We start from the raw sequence: 14,298 nt of genomic DNA, 5'->3' as shown, positions 1-14,298 counted from the left end.
TTAGGAAAGATTTAGCCCAGCTCCCGCGCCCCCTCCTCCCGGACCCTCCCAGGCTAGGCTCTGTAGCCGCAGTGCCCGCCCCCCAACTCCCCGCCCGTCGCCCCCCACCCTCACTCCTGCGTCTTCCCGAGTTCGGCACACGCACACCCCCCGTTTTCCCAGATTCCCCTCGTGCTTTCGGGTAGCCACCCAAACACCCCCGCCCGCGCCCGCGGCGGGGATTCCTGCGGGCCGGGGGCACCCTGGGTGGCGCTCGGGGAGGAAGGCTCTGCGCCAGGGCGGGCGGCCGCGCAGGGGCGCTGCCCGAGCGCAGCGCTGAAGCCGGCGCGGGCGCCTCTGCGGCACGACCGGGGGGCGGAGAGGGGCGGGCGCGGGGCGGGCTCAACCGGGAATGTAGAGACCCAGGCGGGAGCCTCCCGGCGGCGGCGGCGGCAGCCGGGCTGCGGAGCGCGGAGGCTCCATCACGTGTTTCTCTCCTGAGTGAGACGGCGGCGCGGTCGGAGGGGGCCGACGCGCAGAGCCAGACGCCGCTGCTTGTTTTGGTTGGGGCTCTCGGCAACTCTCCGAGGAGGAGGGAGGCGGGGAGAAGTAACTGCTGCAGCAGCGCCTCCCGGGGAAGAGGCGTCTTCCCCGACTCCTTCCCCAACCTCCCCCCTTGCCTCCCGCCCTCGTCCCCTCCCCTCCTCCCCTGCCGACTGGATCGAGGGGCAGGGATGAGCCTGTCCCTCCGGCGCGTCCCCAGCTCCCCAGTAGCGTTTTGCGTGGAAAAGCCACTTTCTTCGCCTGTGGAGATGGGCCCGAATGGGGGCTGCAGAGGACGCGTCCGCGGGCGGCGGCAGCAGCAGCAGCAACAGCCGCAGCGCCGCGGTCTCTGCGACTGAGCTGGTATTTGGGCGGCTGGTGGCGGCGGGGACGGTTGGGGGGTGGGAGGAGGCGGAGGAGGAGGCGAAGGAGAAGGAGGAGGGAGAACCCCGTGCAACGTTGGGACTTGGCAGCTCGCCTCCCCCTGCCCAAGGATATTTAATTTGCCTCGGGAATCGCTACTTCCAGAGGGGAACTCAGGAGGGAAGGCGCGCGTGCCTGGAGGGGCAACGCGGGGACCCCCGGCCGCCGCCGCCTGCGCGCCGGACTCCAGCCCTGGCGGCGAGCGATGCATCTTCTCTCCTTCCCAGCCGCGGCGGCTGAGATGAGATTTGGCTCCCCGAGGATCCGGGCTGCACTCACGCCGGACGCGCTGCCTCCCCCCAGGGCATGAAACGCCAGTAAACTCCGGTCGGGGCTATCTCCTTGGCGCAGCTGCTGCGTCCTCCCTCGGCTGCCCCTCCCCGGCGCGGAGGGCGGCGTGGATTTCGGAGTCGGGGTTTCTGCCGCCTCCAGCCCTGTTTGCATGTGCGGGGCCGCGGCGAGGAGCCTCCGCCCCCCACCCGGTTGTTTTTCGGCGCCTCCCTCTCCTCGGCGGCGGTGGCGGCGGCAGCATGGCGAGCCCTCCCGAGACGGATGGCTTCTCGGACGTGCGCAAGGTGGGCTACCTGCGCAAACCCAAGAGCATGCACAAGCGCTTTTTCGTGCTGCGGGCGGCCAGCGAGGCTGGGGGCCCCGCGCGCCTCGAGTACTACGAGAACGAGAAGAAGTGGCGGCACAAGTCGAGCGCCCCCAAACGCTCGATCCCCCTGGAGAGCTGCTTCAACATCAACAAGCGGGCGGATTCCAAGAACAAGCACCTGGTGGCCCTCTACACCCGGGACGAGCACTTTGCCATCGCGGCGGACAGCGAGGCCGAACAGGACAGCTGGTACCAGGCCCTCCTGCAGCTGCACAACCGTGCCAAGGGCCACCACGACGGGGCCGCAGGCCCCGGGGCGGGAGGCGGTGGGGGCAGCTGCAGTGGCAGCTCTGGCCTCGGCGAGGCTGGGGAGGACTTGAGCTACGGAGACGTGCCCCCAGGACCCGCCTTCAAGGAAGTTTGGCAGGTGATCCTGAAACCCAAAGGCCTGGGTCAGACAAAGAACCTGATTGGCATCTACCGCCTCTGCCTGACCAGCAAGACCATCAGTTTCGTGAAGCTGAACTCGGAGGCGGCGGCTGTGGTGCTGCAGCTGATGAACATCAGGCGCTGTGGCCACTCAGAGAACTTCTTCTTCATCGAAGTGGGCCGTTCTGCAGTGACGGGACCCGGGGAGTTTTGGATGCAGGTGGATGATTCTGTGGTGGCCCAGAATATGCATGAGACAATCCTGGAGGCCATGCGGGCCATGAGCGATGAGTTCCGCCCTCGAAGCAAGAGCCAGTCCTCCTCTAACTGCTCCAACCCCATCAGTGTACCTCTGCGCAGGCACCACCTCAACAACCCTCCGCCCAGCCAGGTGGGGCTGACCCGCCGCTCACGCACAGAGAGCATCACTGCCACCTCCCCCGCCAGCTTGGTGGGCGGGAAGCAGGGCTCCTTCCGCGTCCGTGCGTCCAGTGATGGGGAAGGCACCATGTCTCGCCCCGCCTCTGTGGACGGCAGTCCTGTGAGCCCTAGCACCAACAGGACTCACGCCCACCGGCATCGAGGCAGCTCCCGGCTGCACCCGCCTCTTAACCACAGCCGCTCTATTCCCATGCCTTCCTCTCGCTGCTCACCCTCCGCCACCAGCCCGGTCAGCCTGTCGTCCAGCAGCACCAGCGGCCATGGCTCCACCTCGGACTGTCTCTTCCCGCGGCGGTCTAGTGCTTCTGTGTCCGGGTCCCCCAGTGACGGCGGTTTCATCTCTTCCGATGAGTATGGCTCTAGCCCCTGTGATTTCCGAAGTTCCTTCCGCAGTGTCACGCCGGATTCCCTGGGCCACACCCCGCCCGCCCGCGGTGAGGAGGAGCTGAGCAACTACATCTGCATGGGGGGCAAGGGGGCCTCCACCCTCGCTGCCCCCAATGGCCACTACATTTTGCCTCGGGGTGGCAATGGCCACCGCTGCCTCCCAGGAGCTGGCTTGGGCACGAGCCCAGCCCTGACCGGGGAGGAAGCAGGCCCTGCATCTGATCTGGATAATCGGTTCCGAAAGCGGACTCACTCTGCTGGCACATCCCCTACTATTTCCCACCAGAAGACCCCATCCCAGTCCTCTGTGGCTTCCATTGAGGAATATACAGAGATGATGCCGGCCTACCCACCAGGAGGTGGCAGTGGAGGCCGGATGCCCAACTACCGGCACTCCGCCTTTGTGCCCACCCACTCCTACCCTGAGGAGGGTCTGGAAATGCACCCCTTGGAGCGGCGTGGGGGTCACCACCGCCAAGACACCTCCAGCCTCCACACCGATGATGGCTACATGCCCATGTCCCCAGGAGTAGCCCCAGTGCCCGGCACCCGAAAGGGCAGTGGGGACTACATGCCCATGAGCCCCAAGAGCGTGTCTGCCCCGCAGCAGATCATCAACCCCATCAGACGCCATCCCCAGAGAGTGGACCCCAATGGCTACATGATGATGTCCCCCAGCGGCAGCTGCTCTCCTGACATTGGAGGTGGTCCCAGCAGCGGGGGCAGCAGCAGCGGTGCCGCCCCTTCTGGGAGCAGCTATGGCAAGTTATGGACAAATGGGGTAGGGGGCCACCACTCTCACGCCCTGCCACACCCCAAACTCCCCGTGGAGAGCAGCAGTGGCAAGCTCTTGTCTTGTACAGGTGACTACATGAACATGTCGCCAGTGGGGGACTCCAACACCAGCAGCCCTTCCGACTGCTACTATGGCCCCGAGGATCCCCAGCACAAGCCAGTCCTTTCCTACTACTCGTTGCCAAGGTCCTTCAAGCACACGCAGCGCCCCGGGGAGCTGGAGGAGAGCGCCAGGCACCAGCACCTCCGCCTTTCCTCCAGCTCCGGTCGGCTTCTCTACGCTGCGGCAGCAGAAGATTCGTCGTCATCCACCAGCAGCGACAGCCTGGGCGGGGGATACTGTGGGGCTAGGCCCGAGCCTGGCCTCCCGCATCTCCATCATCAGGTCCTGCAGCCCCATCTGCCTCGAAAGGTGGACACAGCAGCCCAGACCAACAACCGCCTGGCTCGGCCCACGAGGCTGTCCCTGGGGGATCCCAAGGCCAGCACCTTACCTCGGGCCCGAGAGCAGCCGCCGCAGCCGGCCCTGCTGCACCCTCCGGAACCCAAAAGTCCAGGGGAATATGTGAATATTGAATTTGGGGGCGATCAGCCGGGCTACTTATCAGGCCCGGTGGCGTCCCACAGCGCGCCTTCCGTGAGATGTTCATCGCAGCTCCAGCCAGCTCCCAGAGAAGAGGAGACTGGCGCCGAAGAGTACATGAACATGGACCTGGGGCCAGGCCGGAGGGCGATCTGGCAGGAGAGCGCTGGGGTCCAGCCCGGCAGGGTGGGCCCCGCCCCCCCGGGAGCTGCTAGCGTGTGCAGGCCGACCCGGGCGGTGCCCAGCAGCCGGGGTGACTACATGACCATGCAGATGGGTTGTCCCCGTCAGAGCTACGTGGACACCTCGCCAGTGGCCCCCATCAGCTATGCCGATATGCGGACCGGCATCGTCGTGGAGGAGGCCAGCCTTCCCGGGGCCACAGCGGCCGCTCCCTCGGCGTCCTCGGCCACCTCTGCTTCCTCCGCCGCGCCCCAAGGAGCAGGGGAGCTGGCGGCCAGCTCTTCCCTGCTGGGGGGCCCGCAGGGACCCGGGGGCCTGAGCGCCTTCACACGGGTGAATCTCAGTCCCAACCGCAACCAGAGTGCCAAAGTGATCCGTGCCGACCCTCAAGGGTGCAGGAGGCGGCACAGCTCCGAGACCTTCTCCTCGACACCCAGTGCCACCCGGGCGGGCAACTCGGTACCCTTCGGAGGGGGAGCTGCAGTCGGGGGCGGCGGTGGTGGCAGCAGCAGCACTGAGGATGTGAAACGCCACAGCTCTGCCTCCTTCGAGAACGTGTGGCTGAGGCCTGGGGAGCTTGGGGGAGCCCCCAAGGAACTGGCCCAGATGTGCGGAGCAGCTGGGGGTTTGGAGAATGGTCTTAACTACATAGACCTGGATTTGGTCAAGGACTTCAAACAGCGCCCTCAAGAGCGCCCCCCTCAACCGCAGCCTCCTCCACCCCCTCCTCCTCATCAGCCTCTGGGCAACAGTGAGAGCAGCTCCACCAGCCGCTCCAGCGAGGATTTAAGCGCCTATGCCAGCATCAGTTTCCAGAAGCAGCCAGAGGACCTCCAGTAGCTCAACTGGACATCACAGCAGGTGCGTTTCATGGTGACCAATCAGAAGACAAAACCGCTTTTAACCTGGTGCTCGAATTCTGCTCTTCTACCTCCGCCCCTTCCCCCTCTTCCCCACTGCTTCCTTAGGGAGTGCCCTCGCAGGAGAGGGGAGGTCAGGGCACCCGAGATGACACCCAGCTGCTGGTCAGAGAAATCGGTACATCTGTAGGAGCAGCCACACAGGAAGGCTTTTTCATTTGAGGTTCCCAAGTGAAGGACTTCCCGTGGTATTGCCAAGACATATACTCTAACACCAGTTCTGAGGTTTGCAAAGTTCATATATAAGAACCTTGCTGTCTTTATTGAAGTTTTCTTTTGGCTGTATATTGGGTCAGTGTCGGGAAGGGACAACTCTACAAAAATATTTGCTACCCAGGGGCTAGGTCCTTCATTTAAAGGTAGATTCTCGGAGCTCTTAAGGGCGATCTTATCAAGTTGCTCTGTGTACTTTAGTTCAGTGATTTCACAAGACCATGGCAACATAAATGGCAGTGGGAAAGATCAATTTTTATTCCAGTTGCTCTAAAAAGATGCAGAAGTAAGAGCTTGCTTAGGCTTCCATAGAGAAATAACTATCTCTTGATGACTCTCTTTAGAAAGTAATTATTGGTGACTTTTTCTTTTTGTTCCTGAATGAAGATTTATGAAATGTTACACTGACCCACCACCTCACAGGCATGGCCGCTTTGGTACAGGATATGCAGTGAGGTCGGCATGCATCTGGGACCCATTATTGAGTTAAGAGTTATGAAAATTCCTCCTGGCGTGTCTGCCTTACTGTTGTCTGTTCTTGAAAAGGCCTGCACAGAGACACCACACACATCATTTGGGGGCTACTGTATATCTTCGGTAAAATTACTTGACATTTTTACTTGAAAAGAAGGAGTATGAAGTCAGGAAAATGGAAGGGCTTGGTTTTCTTCATTGAACCTAAGCGCTAAACCTCGGACTCTTTATTTTTAGGATATTTATTGTTTACCTGTAAGTTCAAGAGTAGATACCCCAGTAAAGGTTGAAAGTTGGCTTCAGGTCTTCTGTGGCTAAGGCTGTATTGAAAATGAAAAACATTTGTAATAGGAAATTAGCCTGCCCTTCATTCGGTTGCACTTATTTTCTGGTGGTCATAATTGTGGGAAGAAGAGAGTACAGTTTGCAAACAGTGTGATGAGTTGGCAATGCAGAAGTTTCCAGCATTTGGAAACACTTTATTCTGACAAACTGATTATCTTGTGATAGTCTTTTTATACATGTTTCACTGAATGAGCTTTTAAAAACATCATTCTTCTTAATATGTGTCCATTCATAAGAAATTCATGTGTGTATTGGATTCCTATTGATAGGTTTTTCTTTATTATGTGATCATAGATAGTCTCCTTGATTCTAACAGTTTCTAATATTTGACCTAGATCAGGTTCTGTCTTATAGAACAGGGTATAAATATACCTACAAACTAAGATTTTAGGTGATATGATATATTATACAAAGCATTTATTTGATCACTATTTGAGATTTATTTTCATGATGCATTCTCTAGACAGAGAGATTTAACTGTGTACATCAGCAGTAAACATTTTGGTTATTTCAAATGATGTTTTTGGGAATGTGAATCCCTCTAAGACTTTAACTGTGTTGCAAAGTGTTTCATTTATAAAGGAATGGGAATTTGAAGAGAAAAAACCCAGCAGAACTAAGATTATGGCTTGAAAGGAGATGAAAGGAGAGGCTAAGAAACGAGTTTTTCTCACCTGTTTTCTTGATTGGAGCAGGTTTCTTTTTATAGAGTAAATAATACTTGCTCTGAAGGAAACTGATGGCCAAATAACATTATCGTTTTTCAAAAGGGCTTTAAAATAAAATCCTCCTTATATGGAGGATACATTAAAACCAACCAACCAAAACAAAACAATCTTCTATTCTTAGCTTTCTGAGGGAAAATATAATATTCTGGAACAACCATATAATCATATCCTTAGTAATCTTGGAGTGGCAGTAGACCATGCTTTGGCAGTGCCATACCAGAAAAATTCTACAGTGTATATTTCTAAGATGTTAATTGAGAGAGATGAGGGTGTGTGTGTGTGTGTGTGTGTGTTTTAAATGAGGTACCAAATGCTACTTGGGCACATGTACATCCTGAATTCTGCTTGTTTGTCTTTGCCCTGTTGGAGTTTCAAGATGGGATTTGATAGTCAATTATCATCGGACACATAAAGAAATCAAACCTGCCTGTGACACACCACTTTGCCTGGGAATGGTATGTTAGTTTATGAAAACACTGTTTTCCTAACTCCTTAGCAATTGCTAGCTTTGCTTCTCCTTCCTATTTTTCAGGTAAAACCTGAAACAAAAGAGAGAATGAGGGGCTGGGAGATGTGTGCTCTTTCTCCTAACTCTTCATTCTAAACATCTCTGCCTGCTCAGTATTTCTTTCTGTTACAGGAAAGCATTCCTGAGGCATTTGGTGCAGGTGCTCAGGGCTGTTGGTTGTCCTTGAATTCACCTCCTGTCCAACCACCTTTTCTGTTTCTCTTCTCTTGTCCATCTGTGTCTCCTCTGGGTTCAGACCTGCTAGATTGTTTTCAGGACCCTCCTCTCCTACTCCCCTTGTTTCCCACCTCCTTTCATGTTCCTGGCATTGGCTATTTTTTTTTTTTCCTTTATTGGTTCCACTTCAGAATTTCACAGTAGTTGTGGCCTGCGCTCTGCAGAGAGTAAACTGAGAGCCCAAAAAGGAGGGCAAAAAGGGCATAGCAGCCCAGTTATCTTCAACCACCGCTTACGTCAAATTTGTTTTTAGTTTTGAAACTGCAGCTGGGCAGACAGAGCATGCGTTGACAAGGACACATCGCTTTTAGGTTCCTTTTTTTTTGGGGGGGGGCAATTTTGCTTTGTCCCCTTAAAAAATGAGCCATTTTCTATTTTTCTTCCTTTCACTCAATTTCCTAGTTGTGATTTCAAGGATCCCTACCTCCACCAGTACCTCCCATCTCTCCCTCCCTCCTGTCCCCTCGCTGTGTGGCCTTTTTGTCTGGCGCAAACTCTCTAGGCTCTGGCACTTTCCCGTTTCCCGGGTCACGTCTGCTTCCTGCATTCCTCCTATCTGTTTGGAGCTTGGCTCCCTTGCCCTTCTCCAAGCTCCCTTTGGCCCGGGGTTGGGAAACCTGCAGGGAGGCAGAGACCACCCTAGGAAAACTAGGCCCCCCCCGCCCACCTCTGGTCTCTTGGGGGGCGCAGGCCCGGCCGGGTCCCCTCCAGGGTGCGTGGTGGGAGGTGGCGGGGCGGGTGAACCCTGGCCCAGAGTGGTGCAGAGACTGGCCCTGAGCGGGCGGGGCAGTCAGGCGCTGATTGGCTCCCGCCGGAGCCAATCAGCGCGAGTGTAGGCCAAGCTGCAGTGAGGGTGGGGCGGGGCCTGGGGCGGGGGTCGGGTGGGGGCCTCGGTACAGGGTCGGGTGGTGGCTTCGGGCCAGGCGTCCGGGAGTCACCCACCTCTTTCCCTCCGCCCCTTCCCTCTTGATCCCGCAGAATTGAGCCAAGTACGCGTCCTCTCCACCCCTCTTCCAGGGGATGTTATGCACTCAGCCTTATTCGTGCATGTAGACCAGAATCCTAAGAATGAGAAAGTCCAACCAGCCCACTGACAGAGGCCGGAAACACACACTTCCTCTTATATTTAATTGAGAAAAATCCAGGCCGTGACCATGTGACGTTCCCCATTTTGTTTCCCTCCTCTGTTTACTACGGTTTACTACTAGCCACGTTCCTGTTCCTTCACCTTCCTGTCTTGAAATCTGCAAGCTGGAGGGAGCCTAGGGCACGTGGTTGTGGGATTGATTGGGTTGGCTCAAGATTTTTACATTTACATCCCTTACTATTGGGAGGGAGGAGAGGAAAAAAGAAGTAGGAAATAGAAGTGCTGTGGCTGGCATCTTATGGGGGTCATTCGGAACACATTATTTGGCTTGAAATTGCGTCAGGGTCTGCACTTTATTCGGTGTTTGCAGTTTGCAAAGCACGAAGCTGGATAAAACCAACAAAAACTGGCCATCCTGGGCCCAGGGGAGCTCACGTCTGAAATAGCTTGCAAACCGTGAGAATTTAGATTCTTACAAGGGCTTGGGTTGGGTTCCTTACTGAGCTTGGAGGTGATGCTGCTTGATTCTCAAAACCGGATTTGTTTTTTGACCAGTGACAGCCCAAGTGACAGATCATCAGGGCAGCAGGGGGAACTGGTTGTGAAAGCTTGGTAGATTTATGTTGGGCTCCCTCCTGTAACCAAACTTTTGTGAGATGTGATACCAAATGAGATTGGAAATTTGTTCAAATCTGTCCTTTCTAAAATAAAGAAGGAAAATAACAAAGAAATACTATGGAAGTGTTTTCTTCTCTTGATTCCTCTCAAATAAGCATTTCTCACCAGCCAGTGATCCCTGTTGCAATCACTGAATAAGCCCCAAAGGCAGCCTTTTTCCTTAGGTGTTGATTGAAACATCACAGGTGAAAATGTAAGGAAGAAAAACAGCCCCTGAGTAATTCTATACCCCAAGACTGCTTCTGAACAGGTGGGAGTGAGCTTCTCCATTGTTCCAAAAACTTTGAGTGTTAAACAATCTTCTTAATTCTGCCGTTTGTTTAGGTAACTTTTTATATTAAAAACTAAATCCGTAAAGCTCTCATGTTGTAGTCATCTATCTGATGCCCCCCAAATAAATACCATCTCTAGAATTGTTTTAGAGTAAGAGACTTGGAATCCAAAAGGGCATACTTCCCGTCCCCCTCCTTTTTGTTTGTTTGTTTGTTTGTTTATCAAAATTTCCGGAAAATAGTTTAAAGCTATCTTGAATGATACAATGGAAAAAGCAGCTCCTGGGAGCCAGAGATCTTGGGTTGTAACACAGCCTGTGTGCCCTTTGTAAGCTAAATGACCTTGAGAAAGTCACTTAATTTCTCTGGACCTATTTCCTCATCAGTAACTTGAGGATTTTGTTCTAAATTACTCTAACCTCCTTTGTAAGTCTAAACATAGGGATATTTTGGAGAAAATGACTGATATTCTTTAATGGGTCAGTTGAAATGAGGATTCTTTCTGAAGCAGCTATTGGTGGGGCTGTAAGGAAGTGTGTTAGAATATTCTGATCTGTCCCGTTCTAGCTTTTGGATCACTCTTCATGGTTTGATTCAGGACCAATTTTAACCTTTCTTATTTGGAGGGAGTATTTTCAGGTTCTAACAGACCTTAAGATAAACCTTCCTGACTCTACTAATTTTAAGTTTTTGGAACTTTCTCTAGATTGGAGTCTGTTCCTCTCCCTCCTCCCTTTTAAGAAGTAAAATTTGTGTAAGGATGCAAGTTACCTGCTGGTTCCTTCACCCTAAGGTCAACTATTGGCCTCATCCCTCCCCACCTGACTGTATAGGTCAAGCTTTAACCAGTCTATGTTTATGACATTATTCTGTTTATTCTCTGTGGGGAATCACCCCTTCTTGCGCTGGTGGTCTGTTAATGGATAATGTTTCTCATTTGTGCCACTGGAATCCTTCAGTGAGGTATCCACTTGTATGAATGGAGAGGAAATCTGAGAGGCAATAGGGAACTATGGGAAACCTTCCATAATTGTTGGTTTGGTTTTATTTTTCTCTCTTAGGTGTGTGGAAAAGCTCAAAACTTCTCTTGCTGGTGCATTCAACGTTGTCCAGCTCTTTTGTGTTTCAGGATGTTTTGATTGATTGGTTGAGCTGTACAATGCTTTGCTGACCTAGTGTAATCCTGGCTGTTCAGTTGCCAGTGCCCTTGGGCACCTCCATGTGATTTCATAAGTCATTAGACTCCTCTATTGACTCTTTCATTCAAACCTTCATTGACCTAATGCTTTTCCAAACCTCCTGCTATTATCAGATATATTTCTTAGCTGTAGAGCATGTAAATGGTTCCTTTCATTTTGGTGGGTTGGTCATTTTAGCATAACGGAACACTTCACCATTTTAAGGTTTTGTTTTGCTTTGTTTTAAAGAAAACCATTTCCTCAATTATTTCCTCATGTGGCAGAGTTACTGGGAATTGTATTCAAGGAAAATAGTTTCTTGTGAATTCAGTTTAGAGTCAGTTTCTCACTAAAGAGTCTGTAACTTTTTTTCATATGAATACTCTTCTTGTGTTTAAGAAAGCACTCTACTGCATTTACAATTATGTAATTGATTTGTTATTTCATTACCTTCCGAGGCCATAGCTGTGGGGCAGACTTTTCCAGGTTCTTTTTAAAATGTTATTGAAACATGCTCAGAAGTTGTGATCGCATTGAATTTTAAGTTAACAGAATTATATTTTAATATTAGTGTGGGATACGTATACTAATTTCCAACTATTGTGAAACACTGCTAAAAAAAAAAGTTGTTGTACAGCTTTTTAAAATGATAGACTAGCACATATCATCTTTAGGGTTCTATTCTTATCTTTGACCGTGGGAAATGGTAGTCTCTTTCCCATTCTTACGGGAAGAGGGGGAAGCTAGATTAGATGAGCGTAAGGAGCTGTCATCTATGGGAAAAGGAACATTTCCACCGTTTTAATCATCTTGCTGCAGGCTCGACTATAATCTATTTGTTAAAATACATTTGGTTGGATACATGTTATTTGTGTTTCTTCAATGAGTCAGTCATCTTTGCATAATCGAGTGCTCAGAAACGATGCCTTTATGGAAAAAAGCCTGCTTCTCTTTTTCAACCTTCCTTCTGCATTTTCATTCATGATGGCAGTGGCATTCACTCTGGGGCTCAGACTATGATTTTAATGGTATCTACCTTCAAGCAGAGAAGAGATTTTTGTGGTTTTATTGCCCGTCCTTGAACGTCTTACTGGGTAAACTGAGTTGCCTTCATTGTCTTTCGTTGCCATTGCATGTTTTTTGTTGTCGTTTCCCACCCTGTGTCACACTGGCCATCTACGCTTGGCCTTGTTAGAGCCAAATGCATGTACGCTGGATGCCAGTTGGTTGGGCTGAAGAAGGTGCCGGCGTAACCAAAGTTGTAGTAAAGAAAAAAAGACTTTGATAACCCCCCCTTTTTTTCCTATCTTTGATTCAAGTTCTCTAATCTCTGAGATAACTGAAGTCACGTTGCTGAACAGTATCAATCTTGAGAAATGGACAGTTGTGTTATGTTTGTTAAAATGATCAAAGAGGCATTCTTTCTGCGTCTTTTTTTTTTTTTTGCCTTAAAATATATGTAGTGTGGCAAACACAATATATTTTGCACAGAAAGCCATGATTCTTACTTTTAGGAAGGTTATGCTCTCAATGAAACGGGCAACATTTTTTTAAAAGAAGGCTTTTGCTAAAGACATAGCAGTTGAACATCTGAATTATTATTATTATTACTGTTGTTATTATTTGGCTGTGTCTGTGGCCTGTGGATGTTCCAGGGCCAGGGATGGAATCTCCACCACAGCAGTGACCTGAGCCACTGCAGTGACAATGCCAGATCCTTAATCCACTGTGCCACAAGGGAACTCCTAAGGTCTGAATTATTCAGTAATTACTGTGTATTTAACTGTTATTCTGTAGTCTCCAGTGATGATTTACCTGTTCTTAAAACTGTTAAAAGGACTCTGTGGGAAATGAGAAATATTCATACTTACCCTTGAATTCTAGGGATTGTGGGAATAATCAGAAGAACGTTCTGTCTCCAGCACAGTGATGGAGTCACCCACCACTGAACCCCAATTGATTGGCCTTTGGCCAGACAGGCTCTAAACTGTCATTTCTTGCTGGCGCCCCTCCCTCTTTTGCCTCAGTAAACACCATTGAGCACCTGCTGTATTCCAAATAGCACATATTTTGTTAAGAGAATGAGGATGGAGACAAAAATGGGAGTGAGGAGAGTTCATTCAAGTCGTTACCCAGTTTCTTATGGGCCAACTCCTCTGGGAAGAAAAAAAAAAATCCAGATTCAGGAGGCGCGGTCCATGAAAGTCAGCATTTTTCATACACTCATGGGGCCAAGGTGCCCATTGACTTTAAAGTTCTGAGCTTTTCCTTTTTTAAAAATAATTTAAAAAATTTTTATGGGAGTAGAGTTGACTTACAATGTTGTGTTGGTTTCGGTCAACTAAAAAAGTAAATCAGTTATGTGTACACATTTCTGCATTGCTTTTCAGAGTCTTTTCCCATATAGGCTATGATGCGGCCTTGAGTAGATTTCCCTGTGCGCTGCAGTAGGTCCTTGCTGGTTATCTGTTTTATACATGGTAGTGTGAGTATGTTCATCTCAACCTCCCGATTATCCCCTGCCACTGCATTTCTCTTTCGGTAACCACCAGTTTGGTGTAGAAAACTGAGTCTGTTTCTGTTTTGCGACTAACTTCTTTTGTTTCATTTTTTATTCATTTCCACTTATTGGAGATCTTATAGGATATTTGTCTTTCTCTGACCTCACTTATTATTCATCATTTCTAGGGACCATTCATGTTGCTGCCAATGGCATGATTTTGGTCTTTTTTATGTCTGAGTAGTATTCCATTGTATATATGTACCACATCTGTATCCCTTCTCCTGTTGATGGACCTTTAGGTTGCTTCCATGTCTTGGCTCTTGCAAATAGTGCTGCCAGTTTTGTGCTTTTCTTCATCATTCTCAGCATGGCTTCCTGCCTTACAATTACACCAGCATACTTAAATAGTTTATGACACTGTCAGAACTCTCCTTTGGAAGAATGTTCCATTTTTCAGATACTCAGCTAGCAAACATAACCTTTGCCAGAAGCAAGAAAAAGATGTCTTTGGCCTAAGTGAAGCATCCAGGAGAGGGGTCCAGGTGTTAAACGAGTAGGAGTTCAGTGAGTGCTTGTTTGGAGTTGGGCAGTGTCAGGAAACTCGGGGTAAAGATGAGGGCTGCGAAAGAAACTGTAAAATCTTTTCTTCTGGCATTAGAACCTCTCTATTCAAGGGCTTCCCAGTCTTCCCCTTTGGGTGAGTGGTTTTTATTTTTAGCAGTGAAAACCTCTAACCTTCTGACCTCTGGTTCCTCTGCTTGCTTCTGGCGGGAAATATACTCTCCTTTGAGATT

General features: G+C 50.7%; 1 protein-coding gene across 6 annotated transcripts in view; it reads left to right on the top strand.

Moving 5' to 3' along the window:
- Positions 1-424: 424 nt before the first annotated feature.
- The window catches only part of IRS1 (insulin receptor substrate 1), a 66,473-nt gene continuing 52,599 nt past the window's right edge, over positions 425-14,298 (top strand). For 3 of the 6 annotated variants that reach the window (XR_014828785.1, XR_014828786.1, XR_014828787.1), the window contains exons 1-2: positions 425-3,801; positions 3,857-5,222. Coding sequence is in view for 1 of the 6 variants with exons in the window: in NM_001244489.1 (NP_001231418.1) it covers positions 1,476-5,201 (3,726 nt within the window). In the remaining 5 variants the exon portion in view is untranslated. 6 annotated transcript variants of the gene reach the window in all.

This window comes from Sus scrofa, chromosome 15 (assembly GCF_054392235.1).
Source record: "Sus scrofa isolate SSC_HxYL_T2T_F1_AM1 chromosome 15, Sscrofa_HxYL_maternal_Yorkshire_Landrace_v2.0, whole genome shotgun sequence".
Classification (NCBI taxonomy): domain Eukaryota; kingdom Metazoa; phylum Chordata; class Mammalia; order Artiodactyla; family Suidae; genus Sus; species Sus scrofa.
This window is presented reverse-complemented; position numbering and strand designations above follow the sequence as displayed.